At 37.4% G+C, this 25,915-nt stretch overlaps 1 protein-coding gene and 1 pseudogene across 1 annotated transcript in view; one reads left to right on the top strand and one right to left on the bottom strand.

Annotated features, from left to right (window-relative positions):
• The first annotated feature begins 335 nt into the window (after nt 1-335).
• Nucleotides 336-1,706, top strand: LOC148742371 (uncharacterized; annotated as a pseudogene).
• A 5,925-nt stretch (nt 1,707-7,631) lies between these two features.
• Nucleotides 7,632-25,915, bottom strand: part of LOC148742367 (uncharacterized) — a 63,816-nt gene continuing 45,532 nt past the window's right edge. Inside the window, exons 3-12 of the mRNA XM_088755685.1 lie at nt 19,377-19,448; nt 14,170-14,253; nt 13,144-13,212; nt 12,610-12,681; nt 11,711-11,782; nt 10,671-10,742; nt 10,095-10,166; nt 9,525-9,590; nt 8,360-8,431; nt 7,632-7,716 (exon numbers count right to left, since the gene is read on the bottom strand). Of these exons, the coding sequence (XP_088611811.1) occupies nt 7,641-7,716; nt 8,360-8,431; nt 9,525-9,590; nt 10,095-10,166; nt 10,671-10,742; nt 11,711-11,782; nt 12,610-12,677 (498 nt within the window). The 5' untranslated portion in view covers nt 12,678-12,681; nt 13,144-13,212; nt 14,170-14,253; nt 19,377-19,448 and the 3' untranslated portion in view covers nt 7,632-7,640. The remainder of the gene's footprint in view (nt 7,717-8,359; nt 8,432-9,524; nt 9,591-10,094; nt 10,167-10,670; nt 10,743-11,710; nt 11,783-12,609; nt 12,682-13,143; nt 13,213-14,169; nt 14,254-19,376; nt 19,449-25,915) is intronic.

Here is a 25,915-nt window from a genome sequence, read left to right as displayed (position 1 = left end):
TGTGGTTACAATTATAAGGAACACATGATTCCCTTTGTAACCCGTGTAGCTGCAAAAAAGCAACATGTTACTAAAGGGAAAGTTTTAAACAGGAGAATTTAGTTACCATAAGATAGGAACACATGTTCCCTTTTGCGGCGTTATGCGTACATCAATTTCATAACATTAAATGTGTATAAATAGAGTTTCTCTTTCTTATTCATCCATCGATACATCCGCCTATAAACAGCTGTGCGCTTGAAACGGGCCTTGCATATGTTTTTTTTTTCTTTTTTTACTGTGAGTCTCATAACCACCTCATGTCATACTTTCCAAGCACATATCTCCCTTAATCCTCCAACAGGAGATGCAGCGGATGCTCCAAAAGAAGAAGTCTTAGGACCAATATTATATTTGAGGAATTCCTAAAGGTGCCTTTAGCAACCCTTCTCAAGACTATCTACTACTTCACTCACGATGACCCTCAGCACAGAATGGTGAGAGCTCTGGGCATTAATGCCAGTTTGACTTCAAAGATTTGTAGACGACTGCAAGACATCTGTTCTGTGGATCTACAAAACAGACCATTCATTCCTTTTGGGGGTCCTGGTACTGTGGCTAAGTGCGATGAAAGCAAGTTCAACCACAAGCTGAAGATAAAAGTAGTGAAGACTAGGCGAATACACAAAAACACTTCTCACTATAACGAGAAAAAGCGAGAAAAAAACAAGAACAAAATGAAACAAAACACAGAAATAAAAGAAATATAGTCAAATGGTACAAAATCAAAATGGTGCTGATAAACCGTCTTAAAGTTAGTTGACTAATAAGTTAAAATCTGCATTTATTTCATCTTTTAGTACAACAGGCGAAGGAGGGCTGCCCGTCAATCGTGGGTTTTTGGAATCGTGTCCTCAGAATACTCTCAAGCAAGACACTGTTACCAATTATACAGAAATGTCTTCTGCCGGGAACTGAGGTGCACACTGACGATTGGGCAGCGTACAATAGAGTGATTGGGCTGCCCAACATTAATATACATGAAGTCGTTGTCCATGCCCACAACTTCGTGGATCCCCGCACTGGCGTGCACACGCAAGAAGTGGAGTCAGCATGAAGCCAACTGAAGCTGGGCCGCAATAGAAGAAAAGGATTGAGAAGAGAAGATCTGCAATTCTACCTGGATGAGAGGATGTGGCGGCAGTGGAGGGGTGGCAGTTATAACGTAATAGCGAGGAATTTTTTTGCCATTTTGCATCTGCAGCTTCCGACTGAAACTCCAGTTCTGAAATTTTTTTAAAATGAAAACTTAAAACAATTTCTTTGAATAGTCAGACCGTTATAACATCCAGTTTCTCTTTATTTAAGCCCTAATACAAAGCAGCTCTTAAGTGTGTAAAATCTTCGATTGAAAGAAAATTGCAAGCTGTCACATTTACTTTTTTTATATAAAAGTTGCAAGTGTATAAGGTCAATCAGTTTCAAAAGCGTAAAAATTCCATTCAAACATTATGAATATTTGAACTCGTTGACAAAAAAGAAAATTAGGCAAAATGTTATTCTTATGACCAATCATTACAAATATACCAAAGACAACTTTGAGAGAAGGCCAATTTCAAGACGGTAGGCTTATTATAGTGTTTACATTTAAGATGCGTATGTATTTTTCTACTAGGCTTTTGCCAAGTAACTCATGAGAAAATGTGTGTCCAAGGGCAATCAGTCAATTAGGCCACGTATACGACTAACTTCATTTATTTAAAACTTACAATTCCAGTTAATTAAATAAAGATAAGGTGTTATGAAAATTTCTATTGGGTGTCCGTGTTTCGTATACCATGTATGAAAGAGCCTTTCCCTTTCGCTTAAAACACGAAAAATTGCTTATATTGTTTAAATTACGACTTGATTGAATTAAAGTAAAGTCAACGTAAACATGTCTTTCCTTTGTACATTAAATATTGCCATGATCCAAAAAAATGCATATGATCATGAGAGGGAAGGTTGGGCAGGGTTGATTAAAATAAATCTAACATTTTAGAGTGTGTGGGATAAAAATGTGGGACAAGAAAGGTATAAAATAGGTATGCAACAATATGGCTGGGAAATTCACCGCTGAGGGATAGAATGAAAATCGCCGCTGACGATATGCGAAAAATTCGAGGGTTACATGCTAATTTTTCTGAACAAATTGTTAATGCGAAATGGCAACAACAATATCATGATTGGAGAAGGGAAAAAAGACAAATACCGAGCAGTGAAACAAGGGGAAATAGTTTGAAAGGTTTTTTTTTGTAATAATTCATTTAATTCATTCATTTAGTTGTAAAAGAAAAAAAGAGAGGAGAATATTGAGAATATCGAGGATATCGAGCTCAATATTGGCTGATTGACTTCCGTGGTCGAGTAGAATCGAGTACGAATTCAATCGAACTCAATTTCAATCGAGCTCAATATTCCGAATGACTTCCGAGGTCGAGTAAAATCGAGTACGATTTCAATCGAACTCAATTTCAATGGAGCTCAGTATTGGCCGATTGAATTCCGTGGTCGAGTAAAATCGATTACGAATTGAATCGAACTCAATTTCAATCGAGCTCAATATTCCGAATGTCTTCCGAGGTCGAGTAGAATCGAGTACGATTTCAATCGAACTCAGTTTCAGTCGAGCTCAATATTGGCCTAATGACTTTCGAGGTCGAGTAGAATCGAGTACGAATTCAATCGAACTCAATTTAAATCGAGATAGTTTTAATACGAGCTCGAATAAAAGTGAGCTCGAAGCATTCGAAGTAACCGTGCTCAGTCTTGATCGAGGTCCACAACGAAGAATGAGCTCGGTTGTAAAGTGGCTGTCATCGAGCTCGGTATTTGGCGAGTACGAGTGAAATGGAGGTCAATTTGTGAAAATCGTGTACAGGTTGTTGTGCGAGCTCGAGAAAGTGAAATCGATCTCGGTTGCCCAGAAAACTAAAATGATCCGTGGTTTGCTCATCGAGCAGGAATGGTAATCGAGTACGGCAAATGCATATCGAGCTCGGTTGCCCAGGAACAAAATGTGATCCGAGTATTCTTATTTTAAAATCCATCGTTGAATGGATAATAATAAGCCTTCACTCTTGGGTATGAGTAAATTCTCATTCCATTTCGGTTTTCGATGTTGATGCTCATTTATTTTAAGTTGTATTTCTTATATTTCTTCATCTAAATGCAGGATGCTTCTATCCACTTAACTTCCATGATGGGAATAAAAAATATACCGATGCGGAGTGAATAAACGCTGTTCAAACCAAAAGAAAAATCGCTCAAAGTCTTTTAGGGATATTTGACATGTCCTAATGAAAAGGAGGTAAATGCATACACCCGCTCACGCTTTTAAAATAAACAGAAAATAAATTGAAAAGCTTTTATTCATATTATGGCGCTATTTACAGGCAACTCAAGCGAACGAATCTCATTGACAAATCATACGCATCGCATGTTCATCAAATGTAGTTAAAAGCAAAGTCTATCACGAGTTGAGTTTCTATCATTCTAATGCATTCAAGTAATGTCCATAAGTGCGTGTATCGATTCCAAACTCTCCCAACAAAAATCGCTTCTCGTCGTAAGGTGAGAGCGTTGTTTTGTTAAGTTTCTCTGTATACATTTCCTGTTTTTCGGTGCGGAATCCGATCATCGCATGCGCTTGTGATGTCTTAGTAAAAAGGCACTTTCATATTACTCATATGTACACGCGCCGATAAAGTGAATAACGACATATAATTTATCAATAATGATTATGCACACGCGCCGGTAATAAGTGAATAACGGTATATAATTTAACAACAACAACAACAACATTGATTATGTATACGCAACTTAAAAGTGAGAGAAATTTGAATACCTAATAACATGCACACTTCCAATTCTCAGAGGATGTGTTGAAAGAATAGACCATTCTTCTATACAAGATCGTGCATCATATGATCGTGCATTATATGTACCTACGTTATTGTTGTCCATGGCTTTCACTTCTTCTTGCTAGTCTTCTGGTTTCTTCTACTGATTGCTTCTTCTAGCTGGAGGAATCAACTTCTGTACTGATGCTAGAAACTCTGCTAGTTATGTAGGAAAATTATAGCGTCCTCACGTGGGGACGCGGCGTGGGTATAATTATATTCAATAAAATTCAAATCTTTCTAACGGCAGAATATTAATTTTATTGCATCCTTCGTATGATTGACAGCATTTGTTTTCCCTACCTCGCAAATGATTGACAGGTATTGTTTTCTCTCGAGTTTGTGATACTCTATTGTGAGTACGAAACGATAACTTTATATACGCTATGTTTTATGACAGCTTGTCAATCAGAGTGACATTTTTTACGTTTATGTATAACCTCTTCCTACATTTCTACATTCATTTCAAACACCATGTCATATGAAAAACAACTGTTTGGGCGAAGAGATTGAACAGAATCCCCAGTGGGCCAGAACCATCCTAGACGAATTATTTGCCGTCGTCAAAGAAAAAGCTACCACGCAAGATCTTTGTGAAATACGCAGACAAGTGACTAAATACATTGACGAGATTGAAAGTTATGATTCTAACGTGGGAGAACATTCTATTTTCCATCAATTATACAAGGACATGATGACAGCTTTTCTAGCTTATGTTACCTATTTACAACTCAAATATCGTGCAGTGTGAATAAATAAACCATATCTAATTCCACCGCAATCTTGGATTCTTTTGTTGTCTTTGTACCTTTTTGGTACCGTTACTTTTTAAACCTAAAACCCTACTCACGAAATTTAACCCTAAAAACCCTCGTACATCTACGCCACATTCAAACCCTAATAATACCCCTTTATTCACCTAACCCTAACCCTAATCAAACCCCTCGTACACCAATGCAACGTGAATATATTATCCTCGGCTGAGACACTCGGACCCAGGCCGTGCGGTTTTACCCATACAGGCCCCCTACACTACTAGTAGGGTAGCTTCAAAAAATTATTTTTATATGTTCTAAGTGAAATAAAAGTTTAATATTTGAAAAAAGAGAGGTAGAAATGATAAACTCACCGTTTGTAGAGATATTTTTCTGGTGATTTTAGGCTGCCATGGACACGAGAGCTTTAAATTCATAGAAATTTTGCTCTTCGGCGAAGCCGGCGACATAGAAGAACAGACAGACTTTGTTTATCATTTGCAGTCAGTGGGGATAATGAAGGCTTGAATGATATAAATATCGTATTCAAAGTACTTGCAGTATGAGAGAAGTTGTTTTTTTTTCTCTCTGAGAGCATTTATTTTGTAGGAAAGAGTGGACAATGGTTGTCACTGCGTGACTTATGTTACGCAATTGTCAGATCTATATTCCTATTACGCAAGTGGTTTTAAATTTCTTAAAACGAAAAGTTGCAGGAGATTTTTTTGTGTGAAATCCAAATAGAAGGAATGAGAGGTTTTGTGTTCTGATAAAAATTCATATTTTTTTAACTTGTTACTACTTATAAGCAATTAGCAATGAAACGTAACGTCACGGTTCATTTTTAGTTCTTATTAACCGAGCGGGAGAACTGTATGGGAGAATCTTGACCGAGGTCGCCAGTACAGACCGAACCCAGTGAGGTGTGCACCAGCGACCGAGGTCAAGATTCTCCCATACAGACCGACCTTGCTCGGTTAATAAGATGTTTATTATATGGCTGTGTCTTATATGCCAATTTTTTATATGCTTTGTACCTTTTATTTTTAGACCGGCCAGATGCCGATCTAGATGGGAAAATCTAGACCGCTTTCAATATTGATTTCAGCCAATCAAATTCGTGAGTTCGGTAGTTCCCAGTCCTTGTGAGACACAGCCATATAATAACATCTGATAAACTTAGTGCGTAACAAGTAAACAACCGAGTTTAAATATTTTGTATGGAAATTTTTTGTTCATTTGAATCTCTTGCTGTGGATGATTGTGGCTACAATCCAAAAGACAGAAAAGGGGCTAGGCGAATAGTACCTTTACTGTCGTGTGACAAGGAAATAGCAGACCATTTGGCTCATTTTTCATTCACTGGTGTGTTCACCGAGTATGACTTGATATTGAGTCCAGCAGCTGTTTTCCAATGACCCAACGATGCTGATACATAAACAATATGCCCAATTCATCGCTCAAGACTTGGTCTTGGGTGGAATCGAGGGGAAAATACCAAACACAAAGTGCCAGTCAATATTTCCAGGCAAAAAGCGAAGAGGCTTTCTCATATCTCATTCCTCCTATTTGGATTTCAGATAAAAATTTCCTGCAACTTTTCGATTTAAGAAATTTCAAACCCCTTGCGCAATAGGAATATAGATCTGAGAATTGCGTGACACACGAGTCACGCAGTGAAAACCATGTCCACTCATTTCTACAAAACGAATGCTTTCGGAGAAAACAAAAACAACTTCTTTATTGCAAATACTTTGAGGACGTTATTTTTATCATTCAAGCATTCATTATTACCACTGATCATGACTGCAAATGATAAACAAAGTCAGTGTCATCTTTTATGTCACCGATTTCGCCTAAGAGCGAAATTTCTATGAATTTAAAAAGCCCTCGTATGCATAGCAGCACAAAAACCCCAGAAAAACAGCTCTACAAACGGTAAGTTTATCATTTCTACTTCTCTTGTTTCAAATATTAAACGTTTATTTCACCTAACACATATAAAATAGTTTTTTGAAGCTACCCTACTTTTCACACTGCACTTAAGTAAATAGAGAAATCTGTATTTTATTTCACATTGAAAAGGTGATTCTACTTTTTTGTGAAAACTTAGGGGAGACATTGTCCTAATAGTCTGTGAATAAGTAAGTTTTTCACTGCTTTTACGAGTAGAAGCAAGGCCTCCAAAACTGGGCTAAATTTTACCTTCGAACGACGCTAACTATGCGCAAATTGAGTTTTATTAATTTTCTCGAAAACAAAAGAATTTTTCAACAAACTATATAAGTCTTGGTTTGTTTTACCTATAGGCCTACCTAATACTAGAATATGAGCCAATTCGATATTTTGACTGTTGCCGTAGATTTGTGAATTTTTCTGATTTCTGGTAACATCTTCTCTTACCTAGTGTTCGTTGCTGCGAAGATCGCTCTCGTACTCGTTCTTTAACCACAGTTCAAATATATGACTTTCATATATTCACAAACGTTGATCCATGACTATCCGCTTGATTTGAATATCCCCATGAGTATTGCCTGATGTCTTCCTCGTGTGGTTTGCATGGTATGTGTCTTTGAACACTCAGAGTTTGAATCTGGGAGGACCACCTTGGCAGGACCTTGGTTTTTGTGGTTAAAAGACCTGGTGTGTGTGTGCTTTGTCTTCTGGTGGTTCTATCTAGCACTTTAAAAGATCTCTTATTCAGCCGGATTTCACCTCTGCTTCGTAAATACTTCGTCATCCAATCACAAATGGTTTTTTTCATACAGTATGACCAGTCCTCAGGGGTGGAAGATCGTCCACGTTTTTGGTATGGACCTTTGCGAGCCTCTTGATATTCCTGAGCCGAATTCATTTCAGATAACGGAAATTGCTACGATTCCGACGATTGCATCTTTCCGAGACCCTTATTGATTTTCTGGTACCTTGCTACCGTTAATTAAAGGAAAGATTCAAAACCAGATACTTACATAGACATCATGTTTTTCATGCCTTCAAAAACTCCACGCGGGAGGTACTCAATATTGTTTTCATAAACAGCCCTTGAACAACAAAGAAGACACATCATTACTATCAGAAGTGTAAAAAAATATAGAAGTAAACACTTATTTTCATAAACTTCCACCATCTCCATTGATTCTTCCATACTTTCTCCCGAAATAACTTCAGAAATTTTCCGATTTTGAAAACATGTTGAATCCTTTTGGGTAAGAGAAAGAGTTATTACATCCCCAATTCTATTCTTTTTCTGTCTTTTTCTAGAGAACTTCGGGGTAGCAGTTGCTATCTTGGATGACATGGCATCTTGTTTAGAATTCTGCCGAGCTTTCTGAGGTTTATCCAGTCAAAGAGCACGACCTTGATTATTTTAGAAAACCTTTAAGCAAAACTGGTGGAAGGAGGAAAGGGGACTCTATTCACCCCGCTGACCCTCTGTACCACTGCAAAAATATTAAATAAACTGTACCAGGAGCTCATCACACAGGTTGATGAGCTCCTGACTGTACTTTCGAGAGTTACTCCTCCCTTTTTTTTTCAGCTGGACGTTCTCAAACCAAGAGTAAATAAAAAGAGCTAAGCAATTAGACGAGCAAATGATTATCAATCACAGATGTTTAGATATCAACATGGTCAATACTAGCTGCTTGTGCTGTCAGGTGTGGTTTCCATGAAATGTTTACTTACAGGTCGCTCAGATTGGAGAGGCCTTGGAACTGATCAGGTGACAGGGCTACGAGGCTGTTGTTATGCATGTATCTAAACAATAAAATGCACAAGGCGCTCGGTATAACTATAGAGTCTTAGATAGGGAGAGGTATTTGTTGACTTTAATGGTCTTTGGCAGCAGGCAGGTGATTACGAAACTTGGAGACTCTTTTAATTAGTAACCTTGATCCAGCATTATTTGTCAAGGACCTCGAGACTGCTTCTGTCCCGAAACCTCTTTCCTATTATAGAAACTGTTTCATCAGCTATCATTTAGAGTCAGTCGTGTTAAACATGCATTTATTTTGGCCAAACCTCCTTCGAAAGTGAACTAGTACTTTGGTATCTAGCAAACTGTTTTCATTCCCTTCAGCGTACTCCAACGCTTCCTGAAAATAACACCAAAAATGCATTCGGACCAAAACGTTGGCGCGTGCATTGTGACAACTAAGTTCTATTATGCCAGGTCTTCAGCGAAAGAACTATGCTGGCCGTCGGTTAAACAATGTTTATACCTTCGCAACGCTATTGTAACATTTAAATACATGATCGGACGCGCGCCCATTTTCTTTTGCAATGGATTGAGGGAATAAAGCTCGTATTCCTAATCACGGCACCCAGAATTCTATGCTTTTAAGCAACTCTTGTCTGAAACAGGCGGAAAAGCCGCCAGAAAAATTTTACTTTAAAACTTGACTTTTTAAATCCACTGTTTTCATTTAAACCCCAAGTTAACTCAAGATTGATTGAAAGTGTTTTAATAGTCGCTAAAAATGTTAATTTCTATTCTCGGAAAATTTTGATCTGGGATAATCATTAATCACCAGCCATCGTTACTGCCATAGTGTGGCTACAAAGCTCCGAGGGAAGGTTGCTATTAAAGTATTTTTAGGATGTGTTGTATTACATTGTGTTCTATCACCTTACACATTTGCCCTTGATTATACTTAGTTGACGGCATCCGTTTCCAATGTGGGTGTATATTTTTCGCGTTTTATTCTGTTAGCATCGTTAAACAAACTTGTAATATGCCATAAGAAGACGCCAGCGAAATAGTCCAAAGGTAAGCTGATATTGTATAAATGCTCATGAAACAAGTTACGTGACTTAACCAGGTTTTTTTTAACTAACGTTTATCACTTACAACGTTTTTATCGCGGAAATATTTTTGAAGCTTGGCAAGCGCTGAAGTTTGTTGCTGGAAAGAAAGCTATAAGTAATATGTAGAATGAAAAAGAAGGCAACTCAATTAGCATTTGAGAATCGGCTTAAAAAAGTTTTACTAGTTCTCTTCGAATAAAGAGACTTCATTTTATCGAAATAACCCCCTAATTGGATATTTTGATCATCTGGTATGTTGAAAGGTGCACTATAAATCAATAAATTATTATTATTATTAATATTATTATTATTATTATTTTGAGGACTTACGAATCTTTATGCATCTTAGCTGAGTATACAAACTGTTTAATCCCGATCTTGAGAATTTAGTAAAAAGATGCCATCTGCGCGTCTATTGATTACATAGGCCTTTTCTGTAGCATGATATCACTTCTCAATTTACTTTATTGATCTTATTGTAATAGCCACAAAATTTAAATTTGCGACGTTTTGCGTTTAAAATGGTCATAGTGCACTGAGGTACTTAAAGCTCTATGAAAAACCGTACATTGTAGGTAGCTTTGCTGTAGAGTCTTTACTGAGTGCCACTTACAGCCTTTTCATCTGAGTAAGGTTGCCAAAAACATCCACAGGCAGACGCTGGATTTCGTTGTTTGATAAATCCCTTAGAGTATTTATTGAGATAAAGAGTAAGCTAACAATTAAAAACGTGTTTTCTATTTGGAAAATGGGCAAAGGCCCGCTCCTTAACGTTTATAGCGTGAGCTCAACCAGCCTGAGCCGAATGAGCAAGCCAATTATACACCAGAACGTGTTTTTTTTTTTAACAAACTGGGCAAATCCGGAGAGACAGTTTGAATGCCCCTGAAACCATCAACAATGGTCAGAAATTGCCAATATGCAGCAGATTGACTCATTTAACAAAATATTTTTCTGAAATTGACTGATTGACCTTTCGTTTGAGACTATAACTGATTATTAGTTGAACAACTGAGAATATTCTGAGATCCAAAATAAAATAACATTTTATTCAATTATTCCATCTGATAGCGACTCAAGTCAAAGCATTGACAAGCGATCTTTTCAATTAGTTTAGGACCGCCATCACTAGATATCTATATTGGATCTGTAACTTTTTTATTCGAATTTGACAATCAGTTTTACTGACAGTTCTTCCAGCTTGGTGTTCTTGCGAAGTATCCCTCGAGGCAAAGACTGCAACCGATTGTAGGACAAGTCCCTAGCAATTAATTTATTAAAGAGTGAGTTGATTTACAGGGTAGAGAATAGAAAAATTCAAAGTTCCAGAGGAAGATTTTAAAGAAATAGGACTGTGAAATATCCTAACATAAAATACGTTTCTAACTGCTACAAAAAAGTGATATTCCCAATATATGTGAAACGACTTTATTTTAACCTTATCGGGAAAGTTGTCTCGACAGGAGTGTGAACTTTGACCTTTCCATCGTAGATCACTGTATTTACATCTTATCTGAAAAAATTTCTTTTACAACACTTTACTAAACATTTCATCTTGCTACATGTTATAAAGTTGTCTGCGCCCCAGTTCACAGACAAACTCAATTTTAAATTAAAGATGTTTGATTCAACCCATTATTAGCTTATTCAACTTTATGCTTCTTTATTATTATACAAATAGATTCCAAGTTTCCTATTGTTTGTTCATCTAAAGATCACAGAAACCGTCAAAATGTACGAAAAGTGCCGCTGACCAAGTCGTCCGCGTCTCTTGTGCCTTCTTTTAGTTCTAATCAGATCTTGACGTCATCTGTGATCTATTACTAAACAGGCCCACGACAACATCTATTCTATTTATTTATGTGAAAGGTGGGGAGAGTGTTAGGAAACAGTCCCCTTTGTTTGATTTTCAAGACAATGTTTAAAATTAGAGGCTCGGAAATATTATTTTTTATTAAAAATTTGCAAAGATTTAGTCTCCATTCCTCTCCTGTTCCACCTCAGCGAACCCGTCATCTAACCGGCTTTGTATTCCGTGATAATTGACAAAATCCAAATTTAATCGTAAAAATCTTACCAATAATTTCCATTAGACTTCAGATTTGCGACGATTTGTCTCAATAAACCAGTGCTAGGTTTTGAAAGACTTGATTGCACTGGATCTTCATAGAAACGTAGTGCACGGGATAATGATATTTCTAAAACTTTTGGAAAAAAATGGTTACGTACAGTTTTTCCAATGCCGGCAGTTCATGAAATATGTCACGCGGTAGCTTTTGTAGCTGATTTCCCCTCAATCGCCTAAATTGGGACAATGGTAAAATAGTTCTGAACTGAGAAAAAAAAAGCGTCTGATTTCTGTTGGTGTGGATAACCACTTGATGTAACATTGAAGTCTGTTTACATAAGCAAAGGTAAATATTAAAGACAACTAGCATTCCATTTTGGCTTCTCTTTGGTGATTTTCGTCTTTGCTCACGTTCTATTAAAGTCAATTACGCGCTTGGTATTTCCACAAACCTTTTATTTGTTCTTGTGGCTCGCTTTTTCCGAAATTTCACTTTCAATTAACGAAAAAAAAGGCTAAGAGAAGTCCGGGATATGGTCGGAAATTGTACAAATTGACAGATGGCTTGACAGCTTTAGCTCACTGAGCACGGTTTTTTGTACCCTGATAAAATACTTCCTTTCGACTAATGATAGCGTGCGTTCACTTTTTTTTTTATTAATAATAACTCATAGCTCCAGTCCTTTTTGGAACTATTTCGTAGGGACGATTTGGAATCTTTAGCAAAGTCAAATCGGATGAAATCAGTTCCTCCTTTTTTATGTTATTTTCTTCGCCTTCAATCGTTCCTGCGATCCAGGACGACACAAGAAAACAAAGGTTAGCAATGACGAGTGATAGACGCATTGTCTTAGACCTCCGTTAGTCCACTACTCGACTCTTGATCAGATCATTTTTGCATTTTGCATTGAAGCGCACCGGTTATAGGTGAATGTGTCACCAGAATATTCGAGTGCTGTAACTGGTTGAACTGAAAGGAGGTTTCCATGCTGATGTGTTTATCATTTCAGGTTTTATTCATATATGGATGAGTGAACAATTGCAATATAGTACCACTCACAAATATCTTAACTTATCCTGCCCAGCAAACAAGTCTTCAGATAGCTTTTTGATGTTGTTGTTCCCCATCCACCTGTAAAACACCATGCACGATTTTTTTAGCTTCAGTCTGTCGCGAGGCAAGCTTTAGAAAGCTATCTACAGTATACCGTCAACAAAGATAATTCTGAGTATAAATTAATGAATATACGATAATCATGGAATTGACGATTTAATTTTTTTGAGAAATCTATTCTGTGTTTTAGGGGAAATTGCGAAATCGCTTCGGGTTTTGGTAAATTTTGAAGGGACATGGAGATGAAACCTGCTGAAGCGATCTTTAAATCTCTTCTGAACAAAGCGTTTTCTTTGAGAGCGGGAGGCTGACGAGAAAGAGTATTTTTGGGAGGGAGGTGTCAAGCTTCCATTTTTACCAATAGTAGCACTTGTCACTTTTCAAATTGAGTTTGTTGATTGCCATTCAAGTTGGGTAAACGGAAAATTAATCCAATTCAGCGGTAGCCAACTGTCTCAAGCATCAAGACCAATTACTTACAGATCGTAGAACTTGAAACGCTGGAATATATCAGAAGGTAGAGTCTCCAGTTTGTTGAAGTCCAGGGTTCTGTAAAAAATACATTGGCATTAGGGGAGCAGCAGATACACACTGTGTAGTCTTTTAAAGATTACACAATGAACACTTTGGATTTTGAAAGGCATTTCTCAACAGTTAGTCTGTCATCTTAGGTTTTATTGCTTTTATTCTTGAACCGTCACTTTTGAACTTTTCCTCTTTTGAACTTTGCGTTATAATTAATAAAGTTAAAACTGTCAGAAAAAACGTCGAAACATGTCTTTCAAAATCAAAATTGTTATGTCTTTTCTTAAACTGACAGCATGGATGACTTTTAAGACTTCTTGAAATCCTTTTTGAACGTACAGAGGACGCGATTACATGTACACATGAGTCGATAACAAAATGCTCGACTATAAGTGACTGTTTACTGCCCACATTTCTGGGTTAATTGGCTCTTTCAAGTCCAAACTGCGAGACCTGCATGAGTTCTTGAACTTCCCCTGCTAACTAGTACAGAGAAGACTTAGTAGACGGGGAAAATATGCACCTGTAACGTCTTACGACACAGGAGTGTTTTCAGAAGGAGTTAAGTAGATGGTTTCCCGTAGCAGGAAATGTAAAGTACAACATATCTCAAGGAGTAAACACGCTGGAAAAAAAAAGGTTTTGAAATAATACTATTCGATTTATGAGGAAAATACTGGAAAGACCTTATTTGTATTCTTAGACTCAAGTAGCAGTTTTTGTTCATATTTTTTTTTCCTAATTTGAATTTGCACTCGCTCGACCTTAAACACACCTCGCTAAATAAACAATTTTAATATTACCTAATAAAGGATGGTTCTTGCAGCACTAGTGCAAATTCTCTGTGCGGTTTAACACTCATTGGTTTAAAGTTATCAGCTTCCGTCTTGGAAAAGGTTGTGTTGATGACCGCACTATGGACCTTTAGCGTTAGCATAAGTCATCGCAAGTGAAGCGAAAATCTAAAACTACCAAACTTACAGGTTTTCAAATTTTGTCCAAAACGAAGTATATTTAGGTAGCTGATCAGTGGACAAACTCCTTAATTTGTTGTTGTTCAGGAATCTGTATCGACAACAAGAAAACAATATTAGTAAAGAATTAATGGCTTTATTTGATTTACTTTAATGCTTTTGATGAAGACTTAAAACACAGACTGAAAACAAAAGTAGACTTCTCGTTGACTGTTTAATGAAAAATGAATAATTGATCCATTGTGACGAGAAATTTTAATTCGGTATCTACGTGCAACTGAGTCGAACCCAGATGTCACGAAGTCAAGAGAAGATTCCTGTTTTCCACTTAAAACACTTTATTGGTCTGCGACATAACTTTACAGTGTTATCTTAAACTTCTGAGAATCTTGCTGAATCTTATAATCTCGAGCCTTTTTTATAGTTGCCGATTAAGTCATATCTAATTCTAAAACACCATTTTTACCAGTCAGAACATTGTAAACGCTTATGATTAGCCTCTGGCTATTAAGTGCTACCCTCTTTAAATAAAGGCTTTCATTCATTCATTCTGGAATAAGGAGAAGTTTCTAGCACAGCTTGTAAACATTGTGTTGTGGTAATTCAATTTTCTAAATTGTTCTCTCGATTTCTGGAAACTTCGTTACACTAGACTGTTTGCCTTCTTGCATTTTCCTAACTGTTGGAGTTTATACGAACTATAAGAAAATAAAAAAAGAAGTAACGGAACAAACTAACTAAAGAGAAAAAACTCCAAATCTTTCCGTACTCCCATTTTTTGTGGAAGTTTTAGAATCCTACTGCGAAAAATAACGCGGGCTATGCGCATTATTTTTCTTCTTTGCTTATATAATGAAGCCTTGGTTGAATCAGGCCTGACTAAACTTTGAGATCACCTTCAGAGATTAGTTGATAGACTATTTAAGAAAGTTTTACAGAATGAACAGAAAAAGCTCCATGAACTTCTTCCTGCTCGCAACACATGTACCTTTAACTTAAGAAATATGCGGAAGTTTAAGCCGGTTTTTAAGACGAACAGGTTTCGTAATAGTTTTATTACCATCAATGCCCTTAAGGCTTCAACGGTTTTAAGTAACCGTTTTTTTAGAACATATACTTAGTGTCCTTATTGCTGTTTTAATACATTTAGTCTATTTAACGTAATTATCGATATTTAAAATTGGTAAATAATCGTTTAATTCAACTTTTGGTTACAAATCGGTTATTAATAAACTATCTATCTATCTCTATCTATTACGAAGATCACTCCCATTTCAGACTAAAAACTGCTTCTTTAGGAAAAAAAGGTTGATACTTAAAGCAATATCTAGCGCAAAAAATGCCTATCGCGGTTCCAAATTGAAGTTTTCTTTACTCCTGGTACTTTTCATCTGTATAATGACATGAATGATACTTTGAGGTTTTGGTATGGAAGGAAAATTCACTCACTCGATTCTGGTCTGTTAGACAATTAATTTATGCATTGAAACTTAGATTAAACGCGTTATCTTCAGCCTCAGCTCCCCACTGGATTTGCTTCTGTCCCCCAAAGTGGAGAATGGGAGGTGGGGGGGGGGGGGGGAAGATGGTGGTGATATGGCTAAGATTTTTCCTCCAATACATGGAGTAATCAACATCATTGAGAATGACGTCTGTTGCCGCGCCGTACTAAAATGATCTTGATGGTTTTTCTCACCTTTGCTTCATCCATTAGAAGAGCAAATGTACAGATGATTATTGTAATAGAAAGAAAAGGGCCTAAAAGTCTTAAAATCGACGACGGCATTAGTCCTAACGATAGATATGGCATTATTTTGTCGTGCGGCGTAAACAATTTCAATTCTTGTATTCAAGCTGTTTTTCGCACATTTGTTTGGCTGCAATTTGGCAATGTTTTTACAAAAAAATTACTTGATTATTTCAAGATCAGGGAATGAAAGGCAACTATGTTTGTAGCACAATAAACCCACGAGGGTCGCTGGTCTTTTCCTTGTTTTTTCTGTCTTTTGCCGGCCGCTATTTGCATCGCTGACGTTGTCCAAAAGTTACGATCTTTATAAGACAAGTCCACGCACTTTTTTTCTTTCTAGGATAATCCCGAACAAGCAAGATGGGCCCATATTTCCCTTTCGGGTAGTCAATCAGAACAAAGATTCGCTTCCAATCGCCCACGAGCTCTGCCAGCTATATGATAAGTTTAAATTATGCAATGGCCGAAATATAAGGATTTGCGTGGGGATAAACAGTCGCGTTCTCGAGCTAAAAAGTCTGAAATCGTTTTTTAAGAAAATAAAAAAACTTTCCTCGCCCAACTGGATGTTCTTTCGTCTCTACATTTAAACGAGGACTCCGTGAAGGCTGTAATCAAAGCGAAGGTAATAGAAACAAATGTGGTCAAACGGAAAATAGTGTACTGCGATCTAAAAAAATAGCTGAACGGCGCTTGAACAAGCGCACACGGCTTAATGTTGTCCTCCGATAAAGATTCAACTGGCAACTGACCTTTATTAAGATAAAAAAGCTCTGGAAATATCAAAACTGCCTCCTAGGCTTGCAAACTTTGCGAACTTTCCATGCAGATTATCAGCTCACAATTGCAAAGGTAGACCAAGTCTGGCCGCAAAGTCAGCTCGCCTTGTTTCTTTTACGCTGGGGCTCTTGGTGTGCTTTCATTCACTGAAATTTAATTTCACGTTTTGCTCGTCTCGCCGGCAATTTAATGAGTTTCGGGCGCTTTGATTGGTTTCTCGCACTTTTTGATGGTTTTCTTGAGAACAGCGACTTGATGACAAAATGAGAATTAAATTGCCATTTTCTCTAAAAAAAACTTTAATCCGAAGACTTAGCTTTAAACTCGAAAGGTCTGCAAACCATTCCGCTGCACCGCATGGTTTGAAAACTTTTTTCGTGTTTTTTTAACACCCCGCGTGGTTTCTTACACAGGTAAACCAAAGGACGGAAAAGTAAATTAATTCAATTTGTTCCCCTGTGATGGCTCAAGAATTTAACTGAACTACTTCTGTTATAAGCCTCCTGTACAAACGGGAAAAAAAAAAACAACTGTTCAAAATCCAGCTTTGTTACAACAAACTCTGAATCAGTGAAGAGAACGAAGCAGATTTTTTCACTCGGGCCTAATGTAACTACAGCAATCAAGCTGCGCGCGCGCACTAAAACCAATACAAAGCAGTGCCTGCGACTACAACACTGCGCGTGCGTGTCGTTTTCCTTTACGTAATTGGCTCACGCATGTGTTGTTTACACTCTCGGAGCTGTTTAGCGCGTGGCCAATAATTTAAGTTAAAGGGTGATTCATCTTTCAGCTGTTCGTGGAAATTATTTTTGGGGCGTTGCTCTAAACCTATCGAAAGCCCTTTCTGTAAGCATTTGCCTAAAGCGTGCTTAAGATATTTCGAGAAAGTTCGTAAATATCGCGCAAGGTAAACGCGAACACAGGCTAATTACTCTTGTTGATAAATTCAGTCGACGCAGGTTTTGAGTCACTTCACAAGAAGTTTGGCCGAGTGCCGAAGAACAAGTTAGACTGAATCAGCGACTAGTAGGACAACACCAGTTAATTATTTTATTTGGTTTATGTAAGTGATTAAGTAACTAAATCTTTATTTAAACACTGGAAATCATCAGTTAAGCTCAAGTTAAAAACTAAGACTAATTATGACTGCTTTGCATGATTGCCGAGTGGGAATCCGATATATCAGCTAGCTTCTTGATATTTCGCTTAAATGCTCAACATGTGAAACATTTTTTTAAGCTTTTGGGCAAGTTATTCCACAACATGGCCCCGCTATAAGAGAAGCTTCGTTTCAAATAATTGGTGCTTGGTTTCAGTGGACAGGGTCAGCCTTCCCTCAGAGTTTCTTAAGTTGTAAGCAGAGTGACGCCGAGAGAAAATAATTTGTAGATATTCGGGAGTAAGGTCATTCACGGTTTTTTCATCATTAAGGCACTTTGTTTCTTTCGTCGAAGAGATAGCCTCTCTCAGTCGAGAGTGGAGAGAAGTTGGTTTGAGCTCATATCAAAGAGAGATTTTGTAATAACTGGCTGCACAATTCTGTAATTTTTGGAGCTTATCACTCAAGTAGCCACTCAAATAGTCCCAGAAGAGGCTGCATTAATCAAAATGAGACATAATTAAAGCGTTATAAATTTGAATTGGAGTTTCTTTGGATATAAAGGACTGCACACGTTTTAGGACGCCTATAGCTGAAGAGACTTTCTTGCAAATCTCTTCAAAGTGTTTACGCAAAGACAGCTGAGCATGTTTGGTAATTAAGACCCAAGGATTTGGTCTTATCGACTCTCTTGATAATTTGGTCATCAGTTCTGATTTCTACATTGTCATATTGGGCAGATAGTCATTTTCTTCATCCAATAATCATTAGCTCTGTTCTAGCAACACTTAGACTAAGCTGGTTAGCTCTCAGCCAACAGATAAGGTTATTTAATTCAGGGGTTAGAGCTAGCTTAAGCTCTGTTAACGTCTTAGCAGATAACGTAAGATTGGTGTCATCGGCAAACATTCTTGGTACGGCACCCCGCAAGGAGTTGGGTAGATCATTAATGTAAATTAAGAATAGCAAAGGACCCAATATGCTACCCTGCGGCACGCCGCTGAGGGTACAAGCAGATGATAGTTTGACCATCCATCAGTTCTCATTCAGCCTTGTGATCTTTGACTGATCATCTCAGAAAACGTTCATCCTGAATGTACAGCATTTTGAATTCTTAATATGTACTTCAGAAAAGATTTATATTTTCGTAGTTTCAATTCCATCAATTAACATTGTGAATTTGTAACATGTGCTTCAGAAAAATTACCTCTGGTTACAATTGTTAAAACTGAGAAGACATATTTACGTTTGAAGTAGAAATACTGACTTGGTTTTCAGTTTGAAACGAGCTTATGTTGATGCCCTTCAAATTAGGGCTAAAATAACTCTGAGCTTAAAGAACTCTTTTTGTTTTTTCCCATAGTTTTTTATATGTCACTTTATTAGGATAAATGTTACAAACATCGAACTAGAAATTCGTTATGGACTATGATTAATATCGATTTTAGCCGATCACTTACTACAGTTTGGTGATATCCATTCCTTTAGAGACATGGCCATATAAATTTCACACACATCATTTCGTTTAAGAGAGTCTTATGACTAGTAGCCCTATAACAGCTGTATTAATCAGTCTACTCACAGTTCTTTAATGTATTCATTTTCGTGGAAAGCTCTTGGAGGCAGCTGTTCCAGTTGGTTATAGGACAAGTCACTACAAAAAACGAAAACAAGGTGAACCCAAAAACAAGAAATCAGGGATATTTGACTAAAAGATTCAATTCAACAAAAGCGAACGAGTCTTTTCCAGCTAAAGAAGCTTTGAAGTAGAATTACAACAGCTTTGAACTAAATACTGTTTATGCAACACATGGATTTCCCCAGGATGCAATCTGCACTAAGAGAGTATAAACTGCAGTCTACAATCTCTTGATCTGCAACGAATCTCAGACGAAGGTTTCCTTTATCTGCAGATGACTATCTCTAACCCGCTGGATCTTGTAATGCTGTCAAATAACAGCAAATCAGATGCTTTATTTGCTCTCTTGAAAGAAACCATTTAACTCTCTTATCAATGCAAAATTATTGAAAATTGAAGCGCAGCCAAGATGAGACATTAAAACACAGTGAAAACGTTCTTTGGCCAAAAATTTTAGAAAAACATAAGCTTTCGGCTGTCGATCTACAGCCTTCCACGGATAAAACACGAAATGTAAATAGGTAAAATATATACAAAAAACGAGATAAAGGTGATAAAAGAACAAAGAAAAAATATGGAAAGGGTGGCTATTGTTTTAAAAAAATGCTATACTGATTAGGAATCGGCTCAGAGTTATTGTCCGTATTCTTGATGGCAGAGGTGTGCCAAGCCTCTAGAGTTTTTCTAATAGGAAAAGAGCCTTTTTCGATAACCCGAGATCAATCATTCTTACCGCAGTCGATTACACCTCATCATGATTAGCATAAATTTTAACAGTAGTGCCAGTTTGTTTTTTTTTTTTCGACTCGTGAATAAATTACACGACTCTTACTGATTATACGGATCGACAAGTCAGTTTTACGAATCGTTATGATCCGTAGTTTTGAACAACCCTTTAGGCTGCCGAGAAGGATTAAATAATATCAATCAATTACAATGATCATTTACAATTAGAAAACTAAGTCTTCCGTCGAAATTTCCAACCAAGTAAAATAAAAGAATTACTGATTCAAGTAATGATTAATGCGCCCGAAACCTATTTAATTCCCTAAAACGTATAAGGCAACTAATACACAAATAAAATTGAAAGAGATTGAAATAAACAAACCGGGGGACTCGTAATGTAACCCGCATGCTGAAGAAATTAGAACACTTCACAAGGTTTTTGACCCTTATTAATAACTCGGCATCGGTTCAACAAAATAAAATGTAAAATTTCTATTTTTTAGGTACAATAGGACACAAGTGAATACATTATAGACTGCCACATATCAGTATAGAGATAAACTTTTATAATTTCAAACTGCCTTTAATCCATTTTATGAGAAAAATCTTCGCCAAAAACAAGGTAACCTCTGTAATTAATGCTCAGTCAATGCTCTCAAAAAATGTGGAACGTTGACTTGTCATTAACACATGGCACTGGTAACAACGCACGAGGAATTAATTATTGCAGTTTTCGACAGAGACTGATGATTCCAGACCTGAGGCTGATCGTTGTTAAAACAAGCTCCAACGTTTGATTTCACTGATTTCCTTAGCGTGAAAAAGTGACTTAAAAACGGCATATAGCGTGAGATGCATGTTGGTAGAAAAACTGTCCTCTTGTGAATATGATGAAAAAATATGACAAAGAGAATGCTTTCCAAACTCTTAAAAGAAAATGACGGTAGGACAGAATTAATTTGAACTACCTGCTTGCCTAGAACTCGGAGTTCAGATCATCAAAAATACCACATCATGTCATGGACAACTAAACAGGTTATATGAGTTAAATGTTCGTCATTTTTATGTAAAGTTTATACAGCAATGTTTGCCGTGAAATATTAATAGGAGTGCCTCCAAAGCAACTTGACAATAAGATTCGTTCCACAAAAAGAAAGGTTAGGGTTCAAAAAGGTTCCCTGATCACACGAGACGAAAGAAGCACATTCAGCGTAACGTGTTCTGAAATTTAAACACATTACACCGGCTCTCCTAGACCTACACTTGCTTCCTGTATCATTCAGAGTTCAATTGAAAATTTGCTTCTTTATGTTTTTAAGTCGTTAAACAAATGTAATATTTTCTATCTCTAAAACTTGCCTCCAACTATGCTCTTCGCTGGTCTACAAAATCTCTTCTGTTCGTTCTACGGTCACCTGCTCTACACTTGGGGATCGTGCTTTTGTTTATGCTGCTCCTATATTATAGTGCTCGTTGCCGTTAACAATCAGATCTTGTAGCAGCCTAGCTACTACTAAGAAAGAACAATCCTTTTTAAGAAAGCGTTCAGTACTAGTTGATAATCCGCTCCCCCCCTCTCCTCCTAGCTTTCCTAAATAAAAATAAAACCTCTTCCTATTGCCACGTTATCTCAAAATTTTAAGCTTCAGTTTCTTAATAAGTTGCCACTCCTATGAAGCACCCTCATTCCAATGAGCTTCCTTTTTTCAGCCGAGATTTTGAAGTGCCCAGGTGCTTATTCGAAGAAGTACGTTAAACAGAATTGGTTGATTAGGTTTCACAGAAGCCATGCAACATGTCAAGATAAAATTCTCTGATTAGATTATCACATTTACAAATAATTCAGGATTTCTCTGAATTTTTGCAACGCAGTTTCACGCATCTACGCTCAAAGATTTTAGTAATTATGCCGGAATTATAGTCGATGCTCTGACCACAGCATCATACCTAAAAGTAAGCTAGTATAATTCATCTGAGCCTATCAGTGACCGTGGAATAGCTTCAATTAAGGTCTATCAGATCTCGCTATTCTTACTGTTCGTCAGTTCTAGATCTTGAGGACTCTTTGGATCTGAAGACTGAGAGGCCAGTCTCCGACTGTTTCTAAATATACTAGCTTTTAAAGTCATTCTCAGTATTACAGTTTTTCGCCCAAACACATACTTATTTCATCGACAATGGTTGAGAAACGCACCATCTTTACGCCCCTTACAATTGGAATGTTCTCTTTGCCTAGCATATGAGAGAAACGCTCAGACTGGGTGCATAGCATCCCCTCAGCGAATAAAGTGACACGTCTCTTGGTGGAGGCGTAGCGTTTTACGTTCGCAATGATGGTATGGTGGACAGAAGAGAAGACCTTGAAAGGCCCGACATGGAAGGATGTTGGCTTGAAGTTCTCCCTCCAAAGTCACGCAGTTTTTTGACTGGTTGTTTCTATCGACCTCCAATCTCATCTAATTATTATGATAAAGATTTTTGTTAAAAAAAATGAATAAAACCCTTAGCACTACTGTTTCAAAGGGTCAAAAAGTAGTTTTACTTTGGGATTGGAACACCGACTTCGCGTCGAAAAGGACAACTATCCTAGAATGTAAACATCTTAAATCTTTATTTAAATCACTGCAGTTTACTCAAACCATCAAGGAGCCCACAAGAGTCACCGCGGAATCTAGAACCACGATTGATCTGATCGCTACAAACCATCCGCAAAACATTAAAGTCTCTGGGATCGTCACTGGTGCTAGCTTAAGCGATCATGAAATGACTTTTTGTGTGAGAAAGATCAATTGGAAAAAAGCTCCACCGCAACTGAAAACATTTCGAAATTATGCAATTTACGACCCAGATAAATTCCTCGAGGATTTGAAAAACACAAATTTTGTTCTTCCAAATGACCACGGTAACAATAAGGACGTTAATGAGCTTTGGCAGTCCTTCAAAGAAAAATTTACCAACATAGCAGAACGTCACGCCCCCACTATTGTTAAACGCGTTAGGGGTTTAAACAATTGTCCTTGGTTCAATATTTCTATCAAACGTCAAATGAGACAGAGAGATTGTTTACAGAAAAAAGCTCACACTACCGGACTTCCCTCAGATTGGAAAAGATAGCGCTTTCAAAGAAATCGAGTTACCAATTTAATAAGAAAGGAAAAGGAAAAATACAATCGAAGGCTTATCGACGAGAATACTGGCGATCCCAACTCATTCTGGCGAACAGTTTAAAGAAATTCGAGTGGTTAGGGTGCTGGACTTGTAATCCGGTGTCCCGGGTTCAAGTCCTCCACCCTGCCACTCACTGGATTTGTTCTCGGATGCCCCCTAGTTCAACTCCTTGGCTGCGCTCTGTAAATAGCCCACTGGTCTGCCTCCTGCCAGTGGGGATTTTTAAGCTCTTAGTTAGTCTACATTGTGGCTGAAAAGCCCCTAACGGGGAGCCTCAATTAACGTATATTATTATTATTATTATTATTATAAATGCTGCATCGAAACTCTCGTCAAGTATATCTTTAACAGAAGCTACGAATGCTACTTTTCTGTTTACTGATAGTTCTGAAACTGCTGTTCTGTCTGAAATCCGACGACTTAAATCAGGCAAAGCTGTGGGCTTAGATAATATTCCACCAAGACTTCTAAAGGACGCTTCTGCAATAGTTACAAAACCTATTACAGTAATAGTTAATCCTTCACTGTCTCAGAGCAAAGTTCCTGACGACTGGAAAGCTGCCTACGTTATTCCATTATTTAAGAAAGGGAGGAAAGACAATGTTAACAATTATCGCTCCATATCTATCTTACCTACAATATCTAAGTTACTTGAACGAGTGGTGCATACTCAACTAGTGGGCTATTTAATTACAAGAAAACCATCTACTCAGTCCATTCCAAAGTGGATTTCGCAAACAACACTCAACAACATTTGCAGCTCTGTCTTTCGCGGGCACAATCCGGCGAAATATTGATCTGGGTTTCATGACGGAAGCAGCTTTTGTGGACTTGCGTAAGACATTCGACCCAATCGATCATTCTATTTTGTTGAGGAAACTGCGCTCTTTTGGAACCAAAAGCAAAGATTACTGAACTGGTTTGAAGACTGTCTGTCTGGCCGCATCCAAGTTGTTGGCGTTGGTGGTGTTCCGTCTTATCCTCTACACATAACATCTGGTGTTCCGCCGCAAGGCTCTATTTTGGGCCCCTTAGTCTTTGTTATTTATATTAACGACTTGCCCCTCTGCATTAAGTCTTGTCATGTGCTCATGTACGCTGATGACTACTGTTCTGTTTTGTGTCTGATTTAACTCTAAAGTCATCGAGGATAATCTGAATCAAGACCTAAATACATTGGGCGAATGGCTTCGAGTGAATAGCTTATTTCTTAATACCACCAAATCTGAAGCCATGCTGTTTGGAACTCATTCTAAGCTGTCTAAACATAACGACTTTGATATTACTTTTCACGGACAAAGTTTAACACGGGTGAACAAGTTCACTTATCTTGGTATTATATTTGATGAGGCTATCTTTACCAAATCTTTTGGGCTCCCCACACTCAGCACATTATATCTAAAGCTGGCAAAAGGCTAGGTATGCTATCTCGATTGCCGAGAGATTTAACTTGTCATGCTACCAACTCTTTGTATCTATCATTTATTCGTCCAATATTTGACTATGGTGACACTGTATGGAATTGTTGAGGAGTGAGCAAAGCGAGACTGCTGGATAAATTTCAAAGAAGGGCATCGAAAATTGTTTCAAAATCTAAGGATAGTGGTCAAGCTTTAATGGATCTTAAATGGCCTGTATTGCAGTCGAAAAGAGACGAACATACTTTTAAACTGGTTAATAAATGTATTTCTGGTAATTGTCCTCAATTTTTTAATTTTAATAATACCAGAACAAGACAGGGAAATTTGCTTCATTTGCCTCTCGTTAGAACTGAAACAGCCAAGAAATCTTTTTTTTCTATCATGGATGTGTTGTTTATAATAGTCACGTTAATTAGAATTTTGTGCAATATTATACTGTATAAATTTTCTATTTTGTTATATTTATTTTTGGATCCTATTTACCAGGGCTCCTATTGATAGCAGAGCTTTTCGTTCTGATGGGACTACCCTGATGTTGGGATTTCTATTAATTTTTAAATAAAGGTGTCATTCATTCATTCTCTTAGGTATTAAAGGAAACGTCTTGCTATCTAATTTTTTCAAATTAACTCGGCCCTTAGCTAGTCTCCGAAACCGAAACAGTCGTGACGGAAATATTCCAAGAATCAGCAAGATTTTTTTTTTTTCAAGGATTGCTGATTTGAGCAAACAAGATGCTCCAACTAATATGTCGATGGGAACGGGTGTCAATCAGCCACTATTTAAAAACCAGGCGTCAGCGTATTATGAACTTGGGACTGAGCTGCCGGCGGTTTGGATTCTCTATCATTTCTATATTCTCTAATCGCTTCCATACAAATTTGTTGCTAGATAAGTGACGATCGCTAAAAGTGCCAGAAACACTTGCACAAGTGTAATTAAATGAAAAACTCTGATCTTTGAAGCTCGGTCCAACAATTCAGTGGATGTCACTATCAGGTTATCTTCGTACTGCACCCGAACTTGTAGCGAAAAATTATAGATCTGTACTCTTAGCATCGAAGCATAAACTGGTTGATTTTTATTGGAAGAGATCTGGCGCCCTTTCACCCACAGGGAATACTGCTCTAGCTTATTAACTTGTCAGAGCGGAGTTACGAAACAAAG

The sequence above is a fragment of the Stylophora pistillata genome, chromosome 1 (assembly GCF_964205215.1).
Source record: "Stylophora pistillata chromosome 1, jaStyPist1.2, whole genome shotgun sequence".
In the NCBI taxonomy this organism is placed as follows: domain Eukaryota; kingdom Metazoa; phylum Cnidaria; class Anthozoa; order Scleractinia; family Pocilloporidae; genus Stylophora; species Stylophora pistillata.
This window is presented reverse-complemented; position numbering and strand designations above follow the sequence as displayed.